This window comes from Dendropsophus ebraccatus, chromosome 2 (genome assembly GCF_027789765.1).
Source record: "Dendropsophus ebraccatus isolate aDenEbr1 chromosome 2, aDenEbr1.pat, whole genome shotgun sequence".
NCBI lineage: Eukaryota > Metazoa > Chordata > Amphibia > Anura > Hylidae > Dendropsophus > Dendropsophus ebraccatus.
The window spans coordinates 122,603,141-122,625,723 of NC_091455.1; the positions used below are offsets into that span (position 1 = coordinate 122,603,141).

General features: G+C 41.5%; 1 protein-coding gene and 1 long non-coding RNA gene across 2 annotated transcripts; one reads left to right on the forward strand and one right to left on the reverse strand.

Annotated features, from left to right (window-relative positions):
• Positions 1 to 4,408: 4,408 nt before the first annotated feature.
• LOC138784644 (uncharacterized) lies at positions 4,409 to 9,641 on the reverse strand. Its single transcript, XR_011361897.1, has 3 exons — positions 9,546 to 9,641; positions 8,048 to 8,157; positions 4,409 to 4,486 (listed from the first exon to the last, which is right to left on the reverse strand). It is a non-coding gene; the product is annotated as an uncharacterized lncRNA (long non-coding RNA).
• A 6,605-nt stretch (positions 9,642 to 16,246) lies between these two features.
• On the forward strand, positions 16,247 to 21,409 carry IRX2 (iroquois homeobox 2). The gene is made up of 5 exons (XM_069960272.1): positions 16,247 to 16,887; positions 18,341 to 18,746; positions 18,922 to 19,623; positions 19,987 to 20,049; positions 20,815 to 21,409. Exons 1-4 carry the CDS (start codon positions 16,651 to 16,653, stop codon positions 20,028 to 20,030), a joined length of 1,389 nt encoding a protein of 462 aa, XP_069816373.1. The 5' UTR covers positions 16,247 to 16,650; the 3' UTR covers positions 20,031 to 20,049; positions 20,815 to 21,409.
• The last annotated feature ends 1,174 nt before the right edge of the window (positions 21,410 to 22,583 follow it).

Consider the following 22,583-nt stretch of genomic DNA (forward strand, 5'->3'; position numbering starts at 1 on the left):
CCCGCTGCATGTAAGTATTGTCATAGGGATAAATTGACACTGGATCCGCAGCGGATTTCCCTGCAAATCCATTGTGTGAAATCCGCAGCGGATACGGTGTGTGTGAAGGCATCCTTAGAGGGGGTGTGTAAGTGTTATGCTTTTACACGTGTAAGTGTTAGTGTGTGTTTTATGTACTGTTTTTACATTTTATTTGTGTGTTGAGGGTGGCAGCGGAGAGGGTAAGGGGAGAGGGTGGCAGGATGGAGGGGAGAGGGTGACAGGAGAGGGACGGCAGGACAGAGGGGAGAGGGTGGCAGAAGAGAAGAGAAGGTAAGAGGAGAGGGTGGCAGCGGAGAGGGTAAGAGGAGAGGGTGGTAGAAGAGAAGGTAAGAGGAGAGGGTGGCAGCGGAGAGGGTAAGAGGAGAGGGTGGCAGCAGAGAGGGTAAGAGGAGAGGGTGGCAGCGGAGAGGGTAAGAGGAGAAGGTGGCAGGATGTAGGGGAGAGGGTAAGAGGAGAGAGGAGAGGGTGGCAGAGGATGGGAAGAGGGTGGCAGAGGAGGGGAGAGGGTAAGACGAGAGAAGAGGGGGTGGCAGGACGGAGGGGTAGGGTAAGAGGAGGGAGGAGAGGGTGGCAGGATGGAGGGAAGAGGGTAAGAGGAGGGAGGAGAGGGTGGCAGGACACAGGGGGTAGCAGGATGCAGGGGGTGGGGTGGCAGGACGCTGGAGGTGGGGTGGCAAGACACGGGGTGGCAGGACGCAGAGGCTGGCGGGACGCAGGGGGTGGGGTGACAGGACACTGGCTGACAGGACGCTGGGGGTGGGGTAACAGGATGCAGAGGCTGTCGGGACACAGGGGTGGGTAGTAGGACGCAGAGGGTGGGGTGGCAGGACGCTGGGGGTGGGGTGGCAAGACGCAGAGGCTGGCAGGATGCAGGGGTGGGTAGTAGGACGCAGGGGGTGGTGTGGCAGGACGCAGGAGGTGGTGTGGCAGGACGCAGGGAGTGGTGTGGCAGGACGCAGGGGGGATGGCAGGGCGCAGGGGGGATGGCAGGACTGAGGGGGGATGGTGGCAGGATGCAGGGGGGGTGGCAGGATTGAGGGGGGATGGTGGCAGGACGCAAAGGCTGGCATGACGCAGGGGTGGGTAGTAGGATGCAGGGGGTGGTGTGGCAGGACGCAGGGGGTGGTGTGGCAGGACGCAGGGGGTATGGCAGGGCGCAGGGGGGATGGTGGCAGGACGCAAGGGGGGTGGCAGGACGCGTGGGGGTGGCAGGACACGGGGGGGTGGCAGGGCGCAGGGGGGGTGGCAGGGCGCAGGGGGGTGGCAGGATTGAGGGGGGATGGTGGCAGGACGCAGGGGGGGTGGCAGGGCGCAGGGGGGATGGTGGAAGGACGCAGGGGGGGTGGCAGGGCGCAGGGGGGATGGTGGCAGGACGCAGGGGGGATGGCAGGGCTGGACGCAGGGGGGGTTAGCAGGGCGCAGGGAGGGTGGCAGGACGCGGGGGGGGCTGGCAGGACTGAAGGGGGGGTGGTGGCAGCGGTGCAGAAGTAGGGAGGAGGAGATCGCCCATAGGAGCGGCGGAGGAGGAGAGAGGAGGACACAGCCGGTACCGGACGGCACCGGAAGGCGTCAGAGGGAGAGGAGGACGCAGCCGGCACCGGCCGGCACCCGAGGGTGAGGGGGAGGAGGCGATCCGCCACCAGGGAGGAGGAGGAGGAGGCAGAACAGGGAGATCAGCTAGCTAGCTGATCTCCCTGCAACGGAGGTAGTTGGGGGTGGGGGGGGTGGACACAGGAGGAGGAGGAGGAGGCACCATGGGGGAGGAGGCACAGGACTCACCACCCCCATCATCACCTTTGCTGCTGCTGATTCTCAGCAAGCAGAGAAGGTGATGATGGGGGTAGTAGTGTGGATTGCCCGTGATTGGCCGGCTGGCGGCAGCCGGCCAATCACGGCCAATCGGGGGGCCGGATCCACGGACAGGTGATGTCTGGGCACTGCTGTGATTGGTGCTGTCTCTGACAGCACCAATTACAGCTATGTGCCGGGATCCGGTCCCGGAAACAGAGCAAATCGCTGTAATTGGCCGATGAGAAGTAATCGGCCAATTACAGCGATCGCCGTCACGGGGGGCAGGGAAACTGCCCCCTACATGACACATGGAGATGGCTGCTGATAGAATCAGCAGCCATCTTTACCAGGCCCGTTTAAAGGGCCAGCGTACCGGTACGTCATGGGTCCTTAAGAGGTTAAACGGATGCCTTTTAGAATGTCTGTCAATTAAGACCAAATAATGGCCTTGACTGTACAAATAGTGGCCATCATTATAAAAGAGCAGCCGTTATTTTGTCTCAAAGGACAGACGTCCTAAAAGACCGCCGTCAAACAGCCAAAAAAAAGACAGTGTGGGAACATAGCCTACAGCTGTTGTCACCAGAACTGAAACATTATTCCAGTTAACAGGGTTGAGCAATAGTTATTAGCTATAATAGTTAAAAGCACCAGGTAAAGAGGGCTAATGCACAGAAAAAGAAAAAAAACAGGAGGCTCAACTGCACTTACACAATGGGGGAGATTTATCAAACTGGTGTAAAGTGAAACTGGCTCTGTTGCCCCTAGCAACCAATCAGATTCCACCTATCATTTTCCAAAGAGTCTGTGAGGAATAAAAAGTGGAATCTGATTGGTTGCTAGAGACAACTGAGACAGTTTCACTTTGCAACATGTTTCATAAATCTCCCCCATAGTCTTTCTGAGATCTGTCTGACCTGTCCTCATCCCCTGTAGCGCCAGCCACCTGCAGCTCTTCAAGCGGCAATGTCATGTATCTGAGTAATCGATTGCCCACTCAGCCAATCCCGTCTGGTGTCCCTCCCAAGTCACTGACTGGCTGAGCAGGCAATAGCTCAGTTGAGCCATAACATTGCCATCAGAAGAGTCAGGTATGTGATATAACTGGACACAGGCAACCATCAGCATGACCCGGGAGTGGTACTATGGAGGCACAGGGGTGAGTTTAACTTGTTTAATGTTGGGTGAACATAGCATAACATATTCTTGTGCCTTCTTTCTTTTCCAGAACATCTCCTTATCTCCTCTGTTTTTCATTACCTCATCTTTCAAACATATAACCTGGCCGAAATACTCCTCTAACCAGTATTCCAACCTTATTGCATATGAAGAAACAATAGAAGATGGATTCATTAATCCAATCATTTGTTGTGCATTGGATTCATGAGTTGGTGAGTCCAGTCTTCTACTGTTTCTTCATATGCAATATTGATTATGTTAAAGAGTGTGCCGAAGGGGCCATACACGTTCAACTATTTTAAGCGGACATCTTCCCTTTCCTCCCCATACGCATGAATGTTCAGCACAGACAAATGTTCCTATGTTCTCCATAGTAAAGGCTAAACTGCAACCAGACAGCTCTAGTCTAAAGGCAGCCTATCTTACCAAGGGAAAAGTGGTTGGGCAGTGAAATTCTATCATGCCTAACCCTATCTCCACCGGTCCCATACACTTTACACTGACATAAGTGTATTATCTTATGTATAAAGTGTATGGGAACCTTTACTTTATTGTCTGACCTCTTGTATATATTCCTTCTGCTGTATAGATTGTCCCAGTACATTACATAGTTATTGGAAAGAATAATTCAAGTGCTATTCTTTGGACTGACCTTTTACTCACCACCTCCCAGTTTGTACTCGCTCATCTCGACCACTATCATACTCTTCCTCCTCTTGCTATGGTTCTTTGCTATGGTTCTCTCTCGCTCACTGCCTTTTTCTTCCCACTGCAGGAAATTGGCTTCACGGACTAAGGGCCCTATTACACAAAGTGATAATCAGCTATGCTCCCTGATGTCCTGCTAGCTTCGGCCCGATCCTGGCACTGCCTGAAGTAACAGGTCATTGAGCCACGGCACCACGGCACTGTCCCGGTGAGTGTCCTGTGACTTTACATAGTGCCGGGAGAAGGCTGAAGCTAGCAGGATGTCAGGGAGCATGGAGAGATATATAGGAGGGTTTTTTTTTTACAAGGACTGCATGGATATTGCTAACAATATATGGTCTCAGTAAGCAAGTGAAGATCTAGGAGATCTGCACTTTCTTACAGAATGTAATAGGGCCATGTAATAGGGCCCTTACAGTGGAGCCAGACTCATGCAGCAAGACAGGAAGTGAAGCACACTTCTGCTCTCTTCTCCCAGCTCTATCTGATGATCATGGACATCTGAACACCCAGACCCTGACCAATAAAAACTTTTGACATTTCTCTATGACATGTCAAAAGTTTTTTAATGGACAGTAACACTGTGAAGTCCTAATATATATATATATATATATATATATATATATATATATATATATATATATATATTAAACCTAGAGGCCAAAAATAATGAGTGTTAATATACATACCTGACCAAATTTTTTTTTCTTTCCCACATCTGTCTCCCAAATTTGTGTTTGGAAGAGTTCTCAATAGTTTCCCTTACCTAGAAAAGCACAAGAAACCAAAGGCAGCAGATCAAAGGAAATCAGCAATGTTTATTAACAAGTCTATTGATACTATTTTTTTTATAGAAGACCATGCCATCAGGCTAGGGAGAATGAAAATGATAGTTCATTGAAGAATTATGATTTTCAGATGTAAACAAATATGTGAATTATGCTTATTGATTATGGTACACACAGTAGAAATCAAGACTCATGACAATATAAGAACACTGCACAGTGGAGCACAAAGTTCAGAGGAGAATACAATAACAGTAGTAAGCATAAACACAGAATCCTATGGTGACAGCATACCTACATAATGTTAGACAGAAACTACAATATGTTCAGTTACTTTCTACACAACAAAAGCTTAGAAATAAAGTTAAATGATTCTGCCTCTTCTGGACTTAGCCTGATGAATAATTATTTGTTCATTAATTATAAGGAATATTTGCCATGTTTTGCATTGATCAATATAATATTAATACCTATTTAATCTCTCCTCTGTCACTGTGCTGCTTCTTTACTGGCAGCCTCTCCCATCACTTCCTGCCTGACTACATAGGTTCCTTGGTTCTTTTGAAAGCAAATGCATTTTAGTATCCTTTTAGGATATGTTCACACAACAGCCTAAAAAATAGAGAAAAGGTGTCCGCTTTTGCTATTTAAAACAATGTCTATTATTGCTGCAAGATAATGATCATGACAATTATTTTTGGACGTCTTTTGCAAACAATGGACATTTTTTATTAGTTGTTCACACACATTTTTACTTTTTTTACCGTTTCTTAATTTGTACTATTAAATTCAATGGACTTTTTAATTAAGACATACCCAAAGGCCAATTAGTCCAGCTAAACTAGAATAATGTAACAACAACAGTCATTGCACTAAAGGAAGGCCAGACAGCTAAGGGTATGTTCACAACTCGTTTTCGGTCCCACGCTGGGCTGCACGACAGGAATCAGTGAAAAAAGGATGCGGACATGCAGCCCAACGTGCAGCAGGCGGCCACATGACAGCCACATTGACTTAAATGAGCAGGACAGAGTAATTATGTGACTGTGTTCTGCTCATTTGCGGGACGTACACAGCTTTTGAGCAGGACTCAAAAGCGTGGTCGACTACGCTTTTGAGTCCTGCACAAAAGCCGTGTACGTCCCGCAAATGAGCAGAACACAGTCATATAATGACTCCGTCCTGCTCATTTAAGTCAATGTGGCTGTCATGTGGACGTCGGCCGCACGTCGGGCTGCATGTCCGCATCCTTTTTTCACTGATTCCTGACGTGCAGCCCGACGTGGGACCGACAACGAGGTGTGAACATACTCTAAATGAACTCCGTTATTTTAGACTCAAAATGACGAACGTCATTTTAAATGGAGCTGAAAAAACGTTGTGTGAACATAGCCTTATTCTAATTCCAACCTTATCTAAAACTAGGAACAGATTGCAAATTGCATTTCACGGAGTCTGATATGCATACTGAAACCTATTGCAAGTTTTTAATTAAAAGGTTATAGAGATTGGTAAATTACTTCAGGCTAAAAATTTCAAGGCTTTGAAATCTTAACAGCTGCTGTATGTCCTGCAAGAAGCAGAGTCTCCTTTCCTTTGTCTGACACAGTGCTCTCTGCTGCCACCTCTGTCCATGACAGGAATTTTCCAGAGCAGCAGCAAATGCCCATAGAAAACCTCTCCTGCTTTGGACGGTTCCTGTGACAGACAGAGGTGGCAGCAGAAAGCCAGACTTTATGCACCACTTTCTTCAGGACAAACAGCAGCTGATAATTACTTAAAGGCTTTGAATTTTTGAACAGAAGTAATTTAAAAATCTGTATAACTTACTGACAGCAGTTTATTTGCGGAAAAAAAATCTTCAGAGTACCCTTTTAAAGACATAGCCAATGTCAGCCTGAGACCAGGTTCATACACTGTAAAATAACGCCATTTGAATTTAAAATAACTGCCGTTATGTTAATTCTTTAATGATTAATATTGAAGTCTATGGAAACAATGGCTGTTGGTGTACACAATGTATAAAGTAACAACGATGTTTACAGCAGACTTCAAATTAATGTTGGTGTCATTATTGCATGCCATTATTGCACGAATAACAGACATTATTTTAGGTGGTTCACATACAGGTTCTTTTTCTTTGTATTACCTTTGTATTAAAGTCAATGGACTTTTTCCATTAAAGGAGTTACTCAGCGCTACAAAAACATGGACACTTTCTTCCAGAGACAGCACCACTCTTGTCTCCAGCTTGGGTGGGGTTTTGCTGCTCAGTTCCAGTGAAGTGAATGGAGCTTAATTGCAAATCGCACCTGAACTGGAGACAAGAGTCGTCTTGTCTCTGAAAGAAAGAGGCCATGTTTTTGTAGCACTGGATAACCCCTATGAAGACACCCAAAAGGGCCATCAGTCCGCTTAAACGAGAATAATGTTTCTGCAGCGGTCATTACAATGACGGCAGCTGAAACATGCTAAACCACAGCCATTATTTGATACTCAAAATAACAGCCGTTGTTTTGAGTATCTAATACCGACCGTTAAAAAAGTAATGTTACATAAATATATAAATAGTTCACATTTACCATATGTCTTCTTTATGTTCACATCATTTGGTATATACCCTTTTATGGCTATGTTCACATTTTGTTTAACAGCATCCGTTGCATAGCAACAGACGCTGTTAAACTGTCGGCCACCAGGCTGCATTTAGCACATTCCTGCAGGCGATACCTCTGTATCAGCTGCAGAAACGTTCTGTTTTTACAATTGATTTGCGGCACCGTCAGGTGTAAACGCAAATCAATTAACTATTCACTTCAATGCAAAGTGCGGCCACGGCTTCACTTTGCATTGTGTGAGCAGCTATAATTTCTGGACACTTTTCATTGAACAGTGTCCTGAAATAATAGGCTTGTACATTATTTTAACACTCATTCTAAAGAACGGGTGTTAAAATAATGATATGTGACAAAGCGGACAGCATTGCATTGACTTTATTGCAATGCTGCCCCTGCAGTAAAGAATGGACACTGATTCCATTGCAATCAGCGTCCGTTCTTTACTTAAAAAAAAAAAAAAAAAACGTTGTGTCACCAAAGCCTGTGCATGTGGGACATTTAAAAAAGGTTTATAAGTTTAGCAAGCAATTTTCTTATTTTAAAGTAAATTTCTAAATCAGATTTTTGTTACTGATCGGTTCGGATTTGAAGTGGATTTGAGGGATCTCTATGTTACTAACCGACATGAATCACCCCATTTTAAAAACTGCACCAACAAAGTATTCAAAATAACATTTAAGAGGTTTGTTGAGTCTTTAGGTGTTTTACAGAAATGAACTCCTTTCTTCTCCTGGACATAGATGTGCATTATAGAAACCATGTTATTGGTATTCCATGATGTACATGTACATCCTTGCAATCAGGTGGGCTCAGAACCAGAGTCCATCCGAACGCTAGTGGGAGTGCACCTATAACTGACACTGGTGCTGGTCTCTGCAGTTTAATCCTGTAGATGTCCTAGCCAGTAGCAATCGAAGCACTTACATGGTAGACAGGGAGGGGGATTCCTAATAATCCATGCAATTGTGGGGTTGTCGATGGTTGCCATGGTACGGATCCAGTGAGGGCAAGCCTGCATCGCAGCTTCAAATTCTCTTCAGGGGAAGAAAATATATTTTGGACAAAATTAAAAAATAAAATAAAACCCTTTATTAGTGAAAAGTGAGAAAAAAATATATAAAAAGAAACATAGCTACGTAATAAGTATTGCTGCATTTGTATTGGCCTATACTATTAAACAATTATGTTATTAATCCCAAATGGGGAATGGCAAAAAAAAAAAAGCCAGAATTGTTGATTTTTTTTCGGTCCCCTTCCCTTCAAAATGGAACAAGAATTACCAAAAGGTTGCACGAACTGCACAAAGAGTACAAATAAGAGCTATAACTCATCCTGCAAAAAACAAGCATGACACAAATGCTTATAAATGCAATAATGCTATGGCTTTCAGAATATGGTTATGCAATAAAAGTTTTTGCGCTGTGGAATCTGTTGGCGCTATACAAATAAATATTATTATTATTTTTTAAATAATTCTTTTGTGCAAACTAAGTAAAACTTAAAAATTTAAAAAAATATACAAATTGGGTACACACACATTTGATACAGGGAGCCCTTCTCGAAGTCATGTGAATAATTACATGACTGCAGTAGTGCATGATTACAGATCCCTTTCGGGCGGTAGCCCGGGACTCTGAGCTCCTGGGGAGTCCATGGTCACCTAAACAGACTTATACATTCAGTGGTGTATTGTCCCTGGCTACAGTTCTGCCGTGATTTGCTGCTTTTTATCTCGATTTTGCTCAAATCATGTTCTGTACTATGGACACCAAGCTAGTGCTGCCATAGTTACAGTAGGGGGGGGGGGGAGGCAGGTTCGGTGAACAGCCTGGGGTCTATGGTAAAGTGAATTTGCCCCTGCATGACTGTGACATCATCCTGCAGATCCTTCAGTTCTGTTCTTGGTGATTTTCCTGTGGAGCTTTATATGTAGAAATCTGGAGGTGATGCACATCACAACCAAATTCCTCTCATGCCTGGAAATATTCTCACCGGTCGGTGCACTGCAGGAGAAGGAAAAGGACTGTGCAGCTATCAGTCGCTGCACAGTTCACCAAGCAGTCGGGCACAGTGTTGAATCAGCACTTTACCCAAACATTAGGGAAGCAGTCAGGGTGATCTGACGGCGGGTTTCACACTGCAAGGAGAGAATGTTTCCTTAAAAAAAATTAGATATTGTTATTACTATAATTGTAGGGTGTACTGAATATTGAAGATTTTTTTTAACATTACCCACTTTACAACTAAAAACCTAAGTAATAGAAATCATCCAGTAAGTAACTTTGTACAGATATAAAGATCATGACTGCTCTCATTAGTAAAGATGACATTCCTGGTAATTTACCCTTCGATCACATGAACCTACTACCATTCACCAAACACAAGTGCAGAGCCCAGTTACATGACCCTGAGCAATTCCTACCTTTCTTTGACGTCGCACAGACATTTCTGCTGACACTTTGGAGTCTCACTTACACCTCCAAGTGCAAAATAAGGAAAAAATAAACCGGAGCTGCAAAGCCCTTCCCCTTTCAAGCTCCATGTGACACATCTGTATGGAAAAAAAATAAAAGCACAGACACAATGAGCCTGTCATTCTGTATAACATAATGATAAAAGAAAGCAGTCTTTTTAATGCGGGTGTGTGCAGTAATGAGGTTTATCCAATCGGGTTCTTCAATGTTATATAAACAGACAATATTCTTTCTTCACATGAGTGGAGTGGACATGTGGATTTTTTGTGAATTCCAAACATAAGAAATGTTAATCTAAAACATTTTAAATCTACAATTCTGGAAATGCTGTGGATCCACTAGAAGCATAGCTACCTATGTAGCCTACCTGTGCTAGGGGCCCACTGTGAGGGGTGGGATTCACTGGTCTGCCAAACTAGAGGACCGGAGAATCCTTCAGTGGGCCCTGACGGTTTTGCAACTCTGCTGCAGAGCTATCCTGGCAATCCGGGAAACCTTTTCCAGATTCCTGAGTGAGGGCACAATTCAACTGTGTGTGTGCCTTAAAAGGGGGACTATCAGCAGGTTAGAGTATTCTAACCTGCTAATAGCTCCCTATTGTGCAGGAGATGCCAAGGATGCAGGTATGCCTTTTACCTTCATCCTCCACACCATTCCTATGAACTCAGTCATTTACTTCTTGGTCCAGTAAGACTATTAGGAGCATTGCCCCACCCCCATCTGGCCTGCTCCATTGATTATCATTAGATGGGGTGGATCGGCACTATGGGGGCAGGGTAGTGCTCCTAACAGTGCCCCAGTGCTCCAATTGGTCTTACTGGACCGAGGAGTAAACAACTAACTGCTTGTGAACGGCGCTGAGGATGAAGGTAAGACACATACCTGCATCCTCTGCATCTCCTACGCAATAGGGGGCTTTTAGCAGGTTTCATTTGTCTAACCTGCTGATAGATCCACTTTAAGATGCATGCACTATTGAATGAGGAACACTGACAGGCTGCTGGGTACTTCCAGCACATGCAGCATCTCTATAGGTTACTACATGCAATGGAAGGGAGGAGACCACACGTCAGAGGAAAAGCAGCAGGGGATTGATGTGACAGGTGAATGAGGGGCCTATTACTATACAGGTGCTTGGAAGAGGGGGCTATAACTATACAGTAGCTGCACAGACTATGCATGGGCTGCACAGAGAGGGCTATTACTAAATGGTTGCTGAACAGAAAGGGGTATTACTATACAGGGGGTGCACAGAGGAGCCTATTACTATATGGGGAATGCAGTGGTAATGAATAAAAGTGTCATGGTGTCCATATAGTCTACTATTGACTGTGATTCCCATGCTAAACCACTAGCTAGGCCTCTGGAATCTGCAGCATTTTTGCATAGGGAAAAACCACAATCCACCACAGATCTACTGTATAAATAAAAAATCCATACACTGTACTAATTTCTGGCTCAGAGTTTGTGCTGATTTGTTTCCGCAGAATAGAAATTTAATAAAATCTCATTTACATTGCTGGTACTATAATATGCTGCATATTCCTCACAAGCAAATCTGCTGCACACGATTTACAATATATCCAACCGGTGTGGAAACAGTGTATCTGGAAGAACACAAATGTTATACAATTTGTGCAGCTGTTTGTAAGTCTTATGTGCAATAAGGACAAGTCGATAAGTTATGAAATGTACAAGTAAACCTATACAAAATTTTCTGCCGGAAAAATCTTTAGTCAGACACAACTTTAACAGTTCATAACGATGATTTCTGAGAGAATAAAGAAAAATCAGACCAATGAGGATCAACTAAAAAATAAATAAATAAACAACCCCTTTAAGAAAAAATTTTGTGGAGACAACACCTTTTGTTGCCCTATTCTAAAGCTGACCATACACATTGGATAAATGTTAGCTGAAACTGTTGATTTTAGCATAATTGGTTAAAGATGTATGGGAACAACCCCAAACCTTTGTTTCTCCTAGAGATAAGTACTGTCAGAGGTGTACAACAGCTTATCCCTCTCTCTACTTAAATAAATATGTACTGCATGCTTGAACATACAAATTTAAGGGGAAGTTAGCAGGAAAGTTGCCAGATAAATGACATATCAAATATGGCCATCTTATATTGCACTGTTTTTTGTTTTTTTCTTTGCTTTTTTGTTTTTGTTTTTAAGGAATAGAATAATTTTTTTAAACAGCTGTTTTTGGTCAACTGTTCAAACACACCACAAAGAAACTATAAGGGTTTTGTTTTTGCTTTTTTTTTTGGGGGGGGGGGGTTACTTTTTGAGATGTAAATAAATGTTTTTTTTTTTTGGGGGGTGGACATTATTTGAACATAATATTCATAAATATAAATATAAATATAAATAGAGAGAGAAATAGATAGATAAGAGAGATAGATAGATAGAAGATAGATAGATAGATAGATAATAGATAGATAGATAGATAATAGACAGATAGATAGATAGATAGATAGATAGATAGATAGATAGATAGACAGATAGATAGGAGATAGATAGATAGGAGATAGATAATAGATAGATAGATAGATAGATAGATAGATAGATAGATAGATGATAGATAGATAATAGATAGATAGATAGATAGATAGATAGATAGATAGATAGATGATAGATAGATGATAGATAGATAATAGATAGATGATAGATAGATAGATAGATAGATAGATAGGAGATAGATAGATAGATAGATAGATAGATAGATAGATAGATAGATAGATAGATAGTAGATAGATAGATAGCAGGTTTCAGGGGAAACTGATAAATATCAAACTTGTCAAAGCAATAATTATATTATTAGAAAAATTATAAAATTCATCATCATCATCATCATCTTATAATAAAGGGTCTGTCTCCTGGCAATCTCTTGGGTAATGCTCTTGATCATGTATGTGTAAATCAGCTTAGCTTTATTGATTATTTTAATTATTGACTAGGTGATTGTATTTTCATATACAAAGTATTTATGTGTGTGAGAAGGACCTTTCTGAATTGTAGCTTTCTGTATGATTTATCCATAAAGAAATGTACACATTGTATTGTATATAACACTAAGGCAAATGAATATATACTCATCTCATTTTTGTATTAAACTAATAAAATATTCCCACTTTACAGATGGGTGGATTTTACAATCGTTTTAATATCTCGGAGTATAGAACTACTATAGTAGCAATAAAAATATGGAAAGAAGCCTAATAATTGTAAGCAAGCATCTTTGTCTTCCAGAAGTAAAGGCTCATTTCCTTCATAGCATAGCCATGGCAATATGTAATATTTACTCCAGCATTTGCCAGCATTCTAATGTGTTCCTTTCATTAAGTCCAAACAATAGTAGCAGAAAGAAGTGTACCCCAATGCTGCAGCTCTGTATACAGGGGGAGTAAGCTCCTCGGTGCTGACGCTGCACCTTCCACATTCCTTCTGATGTTCTTGATTTCTGTAATTAAACAGAGTGGTTATGGTGTGGGCTTCCAGCAGCAGTACAAGCCCAGGATGCTGGGGGACTCCGGGAAGGAAAGCAGGTCTCTGGAGGAGTCTCTTTGCAACAGGTGCACTCTAGTGTCAAAAGTGCTGAAAAGAGAACTCACTGCAAGCAGCTGTCTCTATAGGTTTTTTTTTTTGTAAACTTCCCACCGGTTATGCTGGATGACAATAAGACCTGTCCATTGATAAATGATAATGTATCTATTTTTTTTAAAGTGAAACGAATTCATATATTATCTCCCCTAATAATAGAAGGGATTGATCCCCACCTATACTGCTTAGAGTCTGACCTACTGACAGGTCTCTGTTACCTCTTTTCACCCTGATCATAGACAAAGAAATCATCATGCCTAAGAATAGTTTGTATTAATCTCATGCGACTTGTAGTGCTCCACTGACATATTATGGTAATTCTTATAATGTGTATTAGGAATATGTTTGTTATTTTCCATGTTAATTTATTACCTTTGTATCACAATTTGTATAAAAAGTAGTCATATTATTTTATATTATTGAATTAAAAAAAACTTTAAACACAATTTGGCGATTTATTTATGCAAGTGATAAATCTTCTAAATAGATGTTGTCATATAACATAAAAACAGGTCCCCTGTATATTACTAACAGCTTATGGAATAAATGTGATGATTCCTAGTCATCGGTATAGGACTGGACGGGGCTAATCATTATAACTGCGAGATAGTAAAATTGTTAATCCATCCTGCCAGGTTTCTCAGAAAACAGGCGAAAGCCATTGCTGCAGCGCCCTCTATCCCACAGATCGGGTATTGCAGCGGCTAATCCTCGGCGTGGAAAGCGCTTTCTTGCGGTGATTTATTCGCACATGTGCGTGTAGTTTTTTCTAATATCATACATTTCTATGAATACATTAAAACATGAGATTAAGCTCTTTAATCGTCATTAAACATCGGATGTAGATATCAATAATCGACTTTGTGATATCTAGACAGACGATCGGCTGGTGAGCCCGCTATTTCTATGTGTAATATCTATGGACATGTGCATGGGGCCGATACGCTATAGCTACTATAAATAACGCTAATAAAAGACGCATGTATACCGCATATATCGTCCACTTTGTATAATAAGCTGCTTGTAATCATTTCATAATCATCTCCGGCATGAATTGTTCCCTAACCTCCTCTTGTGTCCATCCTGATAGCCAGCCCCACCGCTTTATTTAATACTACAAGGAATTAGCGCCATGTAACCTTCTCATCTGCATAGGAAATAAATAGGCGATATTGTCGGGGAAAAGAAGACAGAAACATGACAAATAGAAATAGAAAAACTAAAAGATAATCCAGCAAATAATGGAAGGATATTTTAAACATTGGAAATATTAAAATACTATTTATAAAATGCTGGAAAATCTTGTAGATTTCTTCTGCACATTTAATAACAGCCACTCAAATAAATATTATAAGTGATACAAATGTAAAAATGTAAAATGAATTATAGCGCGTGTGTGTATAACTATTGTATATATATATATATATATATATATATATATATATATATATATTATATATATATATATATATATATATATATATATATATATATATATATATATATATATATATGATATTTTATTTCCTTTTGCTTCTTTTTATGCAAAATGCATAATATTTATTCATAACCTAAATTCCTTTTTTTTTCATCCAAAATCAGTTTAAGTCACTTCAAAGATCTGTAACTCTACGCAGGATATTTCCAGCCCGGCTTCTGTTTTGCATTAATTCACTAGTTATAATATCGCACATATTGTGACCTATTTTTTACAGACTCCCATTACTGCTGGGGAAGTTTGGCATGCAAATATTAAAGAGTTCTGCAGAAGACCTAGCAGAGTTAAACATGTACACTCGTCTGTCTCATTCTATTTCAATGAAGGCATCCGAATGTCTCATCTAGCATCCATCCAGAGGCAACCAGTCACTGACCTAATGTTACTACTTACAGCTAGAAAACTAGAAGCCATGTAAATGAATGTACTTGCCTTTTGTGCTCTGTGGAATAATCCTTATTGTATAAGAAGAAAAGAAGGATGTGTCATTTCTGGAGTCTCCCTTACTGTTAATGGAAGCAAGGCTCTATGCTAATTTTCTTCTGTGCAATTGATTTCACTGTCTCAATCAAGTGTCTGAGGCTTTAAGGCTAAGGAAAGTATATGATTAAAGTCGGAGACAAAGACGACTCTTTTATTCCCATACTGGAGCCAGCTATTGATTATTCCTTACAGGCTATACAGTCTGATTTGATAACATTTAGGTAATGATGAACATTAGACAGGTGACTGCAGACGGTCATGCTACTGGGGAATTGTTCTTCTCATTGCATTACATGGGGACACTTTCCTCCTGCAGTCTGCAGCTATTCCTACAGCACGAGAGGCATTTCCAACACCTAGGCTTCTGTTATTCTGGAGGAGTGCGCCTCCTACAGGCCAAATCACAGATCGTTCTCTGGAGAAAAGAAATCCCTTCCTATATATTAGGCTCGGAGTGGGCTCTGCTGGTGGAGGAACCACACACCTATAGAAAGATATCAATATATTCATTAGCACTTGACATGCCTCCTCCCTGCCATGCTACAACAAAGGGGAATGGATGTGCCTTCTCTGGCCATTTCTTGGAGAAGTGAGGTCAGGTTAGGGCATGTGCTCTGCAGAATGGAAACATATGGATAGACATTGTTCACAAGGCTTAAAAAAAAGCGCAAGGTGGCAGATTTGAAGAACAGTGTATTAGTTGTCCACATTTGTATTTCTTATGACATATTGGAAACTTTACAAAGCTTCTGATCCCACAAAGAGATGCAAAGTGTGTGTATATATATATATATATATATATATATATATATATACATACATATACTGTATATACCTTCCAAAATGACACCTGCATAATTCCAGCTGGATCTGCATGTGACTAGGTGAAGCTGCCATTTATTGTTTCCCAGTGCAGAATGTGTAATGGAGAGTGAGGATTACTTACATTAGCCAGGTCCCTCCTCTGGCTGGGTGGGAGGGGGAGGCGGGTTCCCCTGGATATGCAGATGACACGCCGGTGATGGACAGCTCTGCTTTCCAATGTGGCTGAGTAAAGTGGAGCGCTGCTTCTGCCCTCGTCTCCTCAGTTCCCACAGTGTACCGTCCCTCCTCCTCTTGCTGCTGCTGCTGACTGCTGGCTCTGGGGGAGCTCCATATGCAGCAGCCAGCACTTTCCTGATCACCTAGAGCACTGTGCTGTACTTGATGATCGGCTTCTCGTCTAGATCGCGGCCACTCCAGTGATTGGATCGTCCGTGTAGATGATCTGATCTGCTGCTGCTGCTGCAGCTGCTGGAGGGGAGGGGAGGAGGCAGGACACTTTTATTTCTCTGCCTGACTCAGGACAGAAGAGAGCAGGCACAGCTGATTACAGAGAATACGAGTGTGTACTGACCTCGCCCCCCTCCCTCCTTTACCCTCACTGAGCCCCAGTGATCAGCAGCAGCAGCAGGCAGAGCTGCCATGTCCTATCCTCAGGGTTACCTCTACCAGCCCCCCGGCTCCCTGGCGCTCTACTCCTGCCCGGCTTATGGGGCCTCCGCGCTGGCCGCCCCCCGGAGTGACGAGCTGGCCCGCTCCTCCTCGGGCTCTGCCTTCAGCCCTTACCCGGGATCCGCTGCCTTCAGCGCCCAGGCGGCCACGGGCTTCAGCAGCCCCCTGCAGTATTCCAGCGACCCCGCCGGATTCCCGTCCTACATGGTGAGTACACATGCTGCTAGGTGTGCACACTGTGCGGCCACACTGCGCTTCTTCCCTCTCCACACAACTTTTAATAGCACGACTTCAATAAGTTTACCAACACCTTGTGCCCCCACCCTTTCTGTCCCCCTCATCTACATTGTGCCACATTGGAGGGGTCATTATACCTCTGCCATCACTGCCACATTATTATTATTTATTGATTGTGCCACCACATTATATTGTTTATTACATACAACAATGACGCCTCTTCTTCCCCATTCTTGTATTATATTAGGTCACCAGCTTGTACAGATGTCATCAGTATTCAATGTACATGTTATCTGTCCATCAATCAGCAGTACACTATAGAACTACATCGCTCCATTATAGATTTTTATTATTATTAGTTGCATTGTGAGTTTTTTTTTTAGGTATAGCTGGATTTATACAGTTGTTATTATTATTATTATTATCATTATCATTACTATATTATTATTATTATTATTATTATTATTATTATTATTATCATTATCATTACTATATTATTATTGTATCATCATCATCATTATTATTATTATTAGTTGCATTGTGATTATTTGAGGTAGAACTAGATTTATACAGTTGGTGTTGTTTTTGGCATTTGTGCGTTTCCTGTATTTTCCTGGAATTTGTAAATGATCTAAATAAAAGTAGATGTGTGAGCGGTTAGCAGAAGCTGGGAAGGGGGAATGGGAATCGATATCTGAAGGAATAATTGCAGGTTTCCTTTACAAAAGCTGGAAGGAGCTCCCAGTGTCTGGGTAAACTTTGCTGGAAGGAGGACAGAGCTCCGTCTTCTTTTTGTCACTTTGCTTTGAGTGTTTTAAGTCCATTAAGGTAATAATCTGGCAGGACAATGGACGTGTTGGGTGTGTAAAACTTATCACCAACTTGCTGGAGGGATAGATTTAACTTTGCGCCATTATTCAGAGTTAAATCAAGGCAATTTGAACGCTAAAGAGCGAATTAAAATGCAAATTGCATAGCATTTGAACAATTCCAAGTCATGCATATCTGCTGATTTGCAAATTGGATTTACAATGCATTAGATCAGTGACTTGTCCATTGTTCCATGGAGCAGCTCCCAAGGAAAACGCTGTATGTGTACTGAGCATGTATAGGAAGAAGGCATGGAGTAGAAAGAGATGTGTTCTTCTTTTTATTGCTAGGATTGATACAAAGCCAGGCATGTGCTGTGTGGATGACGGCTGAGGTGTTTAACTGGAACCTAATGGCTTCTGGCAGCTGCGATGTCGTTAGGAGTCAGCAGGGGAATAGGGTTAATCAAAATACCATTTTAGTTAAAAACTATTGCAGCGAACTAGTTTACGGCTCTGCTGCTTCTTGTGTAATATAGAAATATGAATATTGCATGAATCTCCTTTTCCCATTGATCTGAATGGATTGTTTTTTTTTTCTGATTTGTTTAAAGGGGTCTCCTTATGATGCACACACGACTGGCATGACGGGAGCCATCAGCTACCATCCCTATGGCAGCCCAGCTTATCCTTACCAACTGAATGACCCGGCCTACAGAAAAAACGCAACCAGGGACGCTACGGCCACCCTGAAGGCCTGGTTACAGGAGCACAGGAAGAACCCCTACCCCACCAAGGGCGAGAAGATCATGCTGGCCATCATCACCAAGATGACCCTCACCCAGGTCTCCACGTGGTTTGCCAATGCCCGGAGGAGGCTGAAGAAAGAGAACAAGATGACCTGGGCACCGAGGAATAAAAGCGAGGACGAGGATGAAGAGGATGGAGATGGAGAAAGGGGCAAAGAAGAGCAGGGAGATAAGATCCAGGACAACAACGAGACCTCTGCGGAGGATGAAGGTGAGAGCTCATTGTCTACTACCCAGCAGGCCCTGGGCATGCTTAACTCCTTCACTGCCAGACATAACCTGATAGGCAATATCATCCATCTGTGAATGTGTAGATAACCCTATATTATAGCTGTATAGAGGACATGGTATATGTGTAATCTCTCCTCTATTTTTGGGGTTCCTAGGGATAAGCCTGCACGTGGACTCACTGACTGATCACTCGTGCTCGGCGGAATCCGACGGGGAGAAGTTGCCGTGCAGACCCCGGGAGCACCTCTGTGAGTCCGGTACCGAATCCAAGGACAAATACGAGGATGAAGACGACGAGGAAGACATTGAAGACGACGACAGAGTTCTTCCCGTCAAGCCTGTGACCTCTTCACCTCTGACAGGCATTGAGGCCCCATTACTCAATCATCAGCATGAAGGGAGCCCCAAAAATTCCAACAAATCCACCCTGGACAATAGGATATCCCCCAGTTCCCAGACGCAGGCCAGCAAACCCAAACTCTGGTCCCTGGCAGAGATAGCCACCTCAGATGTCAAACACCAAAGCCTGGGCCAGAGCTGCCAGCCTTCTGCTGTGTCCTCTGCCACCTCGTCAGCTGCATCCCACAACTCTGCCTACCCTTCCTCTTCCATCCTGGGGAGACATATATACTACACCTCGCCTTTTTATACTAACTACACGAACTATGGGAATTTTAATGCTCTCCAGAGCCAAGGAATCCTAAGGTATAACTCAACCACAGTGACTTCTAATGAGGGACTAAGTCAAACGGTATTAAACAGTAACTCTCTGCACAAACATACCAGTGACTCTATAAAGACCTCCAGCAGTCAGCTAGATCACAGCTACAGGTCCACCAGCTATGAATCCAAAAAAGGTAGGTTCCTCCATGGCTATGTAGGCTATGGATGAGAAATGTATTGTTTAAGGGGTTAATGCATACACTTAGCTGGAAATTGTATATATATATATATATATATATAATATATATATATATATATATATATGGTACAGTATGAAGACATTTGATGAAGGCAATATTTCTCCCTTGTGTGAGACATTTGGCCTGTTTTCATGCCTCTTTATGGATCTAAATGAGAATATTCCTGCTAATTGAAAGCGTAGTATCTAATGTAGCTCCTAAACCTCCTGACTGTGAATTGAGCTCATAGGAGGATTGAACATATAATCTAGTTAGCTGGCTGTGTCCTGTGACTAACTGATGGTTATATTTTGACAGATCCCACGGAAGTGTGCACAGTAGGAGTACAACCATACCTATAGATGTGCAATCACACAGCAAGTAAGTGAAAACACTCTCTATTGACTTGATCATCTGGGACTAAGTCCAAGACCTATTGTACAACCTATGAGTGGCCATTACTTGCTTCATTAGGTGGCCCTGATTACAGCCCCAAGTCTGCTCTGACTACTAGGATTTCCACTCTAAATTTATGGCATCTCGGTCCTCATAAAATAATGAAACTTGGAGGGGAAAATTTATCTGTCAGCCCTTCAGAAAAAAATCTTATACGGTATTTATTATTTAGAGTGTATTTTAAATTATTTGCTATATTCTGGTTTGAATAACAGATTTTACATGACCTTTTTCTAGAGCATTTATTAGCATAGCTCTTTTTTTTATTAATCATTATTTTATTTTGTCAATAATAGCTTAAAATAGTATAATAATATGAGCTTTACTTTTATAATTTATTTATAATATTGATTATAATAGAACATTGTATTAGCACATTGATAATTTTGTATTGTATTATATATATATACATATATGTGTGTGTGTGTGTGTGTGTGTGATGTTTTAAGTTGTACACATGCATACCGTCGTGTATATATATATATTACAAAAAAATTATTTAAGTACAAATATCATATAAAATGTGTATATCTAAAAAAAAATAATAATATATATATATATATATATATATATATATATATATATATATATTCACACGAAATGTTTTAAGATATATAGTAGTAAATTAAATAGCGATGTCTCAGTGTTGTGTAAAACATTTAGTGATGTGGTTTTTTCCTTGATTCACAGGTAGGTGTCACAATTGCTTTGAAAAAAAAAGTCAGCAAGCCATGATGTCTCCCCAGCTAATAAGTAGAACATATCTAAATCCGGATCACATCTTGTGCCACTGTATAAAGGAAGAGCCACAGAGCACTATTCCATCTCCAGATTTCTTTTCTTGTCCCATAACAAAGCAGAGCCCCCGTCTACATATGTGAAATCCTTGGTATAGTATAGTCCTTCCAATGTATTTTGTGACTTTACCCACGATCTGTTTTCTCAGGATATCTTGACTTGATCACTTCATTGCCACGATATATATCCTTCTAGGTGTGATAGAATTTATTGTTTAAGAATGGACGGAGAGAAGAAAAACTATTTCTAAAGAGATCTTTACAATATAGACATTATTATGTCGGGATGATGGATGAACTGGAGTACTTAATATGTGGGATAAAGAAAACCTAAAAAAAAAAAAAAAAAAAAAAAAAAAAAAAAAAAAGATTTGATATTTATTTTTATAATGATATGGAAAAAAAAAGCTTCTAGTAATTTATGCAAGTTGTATTGCAATGAGATTTAAAACCTTTTTGTAAATAAATCCTGCCTGGTTTTTATTTGAAAACAGATGATGACAGTTAATGATTTTTGTCTTGATTGTCAAGAATTCTTTAATAATTTATATCTTAAATTGTAAATAAACACAGATTAGTCTGAATGGCTGTCTTCTAGTCCTATTGCTGTCCACCTACACTCACATGGGTACATATATATATATATATATATATATATATATATATATATATATATATATATATAGTTCTGAAGAATGAGGTGTTTTCATGGTCTCTCCCCAGACCTTCCTATACATGATGATAACAATCATAGCAGCATAATGGTGCTGACAGTCTGTGGGCTCGTTGGTCTATGTCATGCAGTGAAATCACCAGATAACTGGGTGCAGTTAATGTGATCTAGCTTGCTAGCAGGAACAAAAACTGAGCAATCATTTGTTTCCCGTAAAGATAAATTGAGTGAATATAGCATACGGTAATAAAACAAGAATAATAGCTTCTTGCATTGGCCTTTAATCAATCATACACTTATTTTTCAAGAGGCTCATCTATTTCATTGGGTGATTAATAAGGCTGCAGCGTCAGGGCATTATTAGATCCCAGCAGGGGGGATCCTGTAAGCTTTTAGCTGCTCTGGAATGGTCAGTTGGGGTTCATTATGGGCTGATATTGAACAATTTATAAAATCGTGTCTAAACATCTGCCAGCTCAGATAGGCCCACGGGTGTGAGCGTGGAGGATTGCTGCACCGGCTCATATTGACAAACACATCTCTCTCCAGTGGCCTCTTAGGCTGCCAAAATCTCTGGCCTCTTGCTCTGCTCTTGTTACAGAGGGCGTTTGAAAGTGATCTCTAATGCCTTGCTTATCAACCATGATGATAACGAGATGTAAATATAGTTGTGTGTGTATATATATATATATATATATATATATATATGTGTCGTGTGTGAAACTAGTGATGTATATTTAAAACCTTCCTATATTGTAATATATAGAGTAATGATGGCTTAATATTTAGTTATGGTAAGTTTATCACTAAAAAATACACAAGCTACAGTTTTAGAAAGGTCTATAATTTCCAGTTCCCAATTTCCTGCTGCTTTATATTTCATCTCAATAAAAGAACTCATGGAAGGTGGTGTGAAACTGATCTCCAGTTGCCCCCAACTTTATCTGGAGAAGAGAAGACAGTTTTTAATATAAGTAAAAGACTCCTCA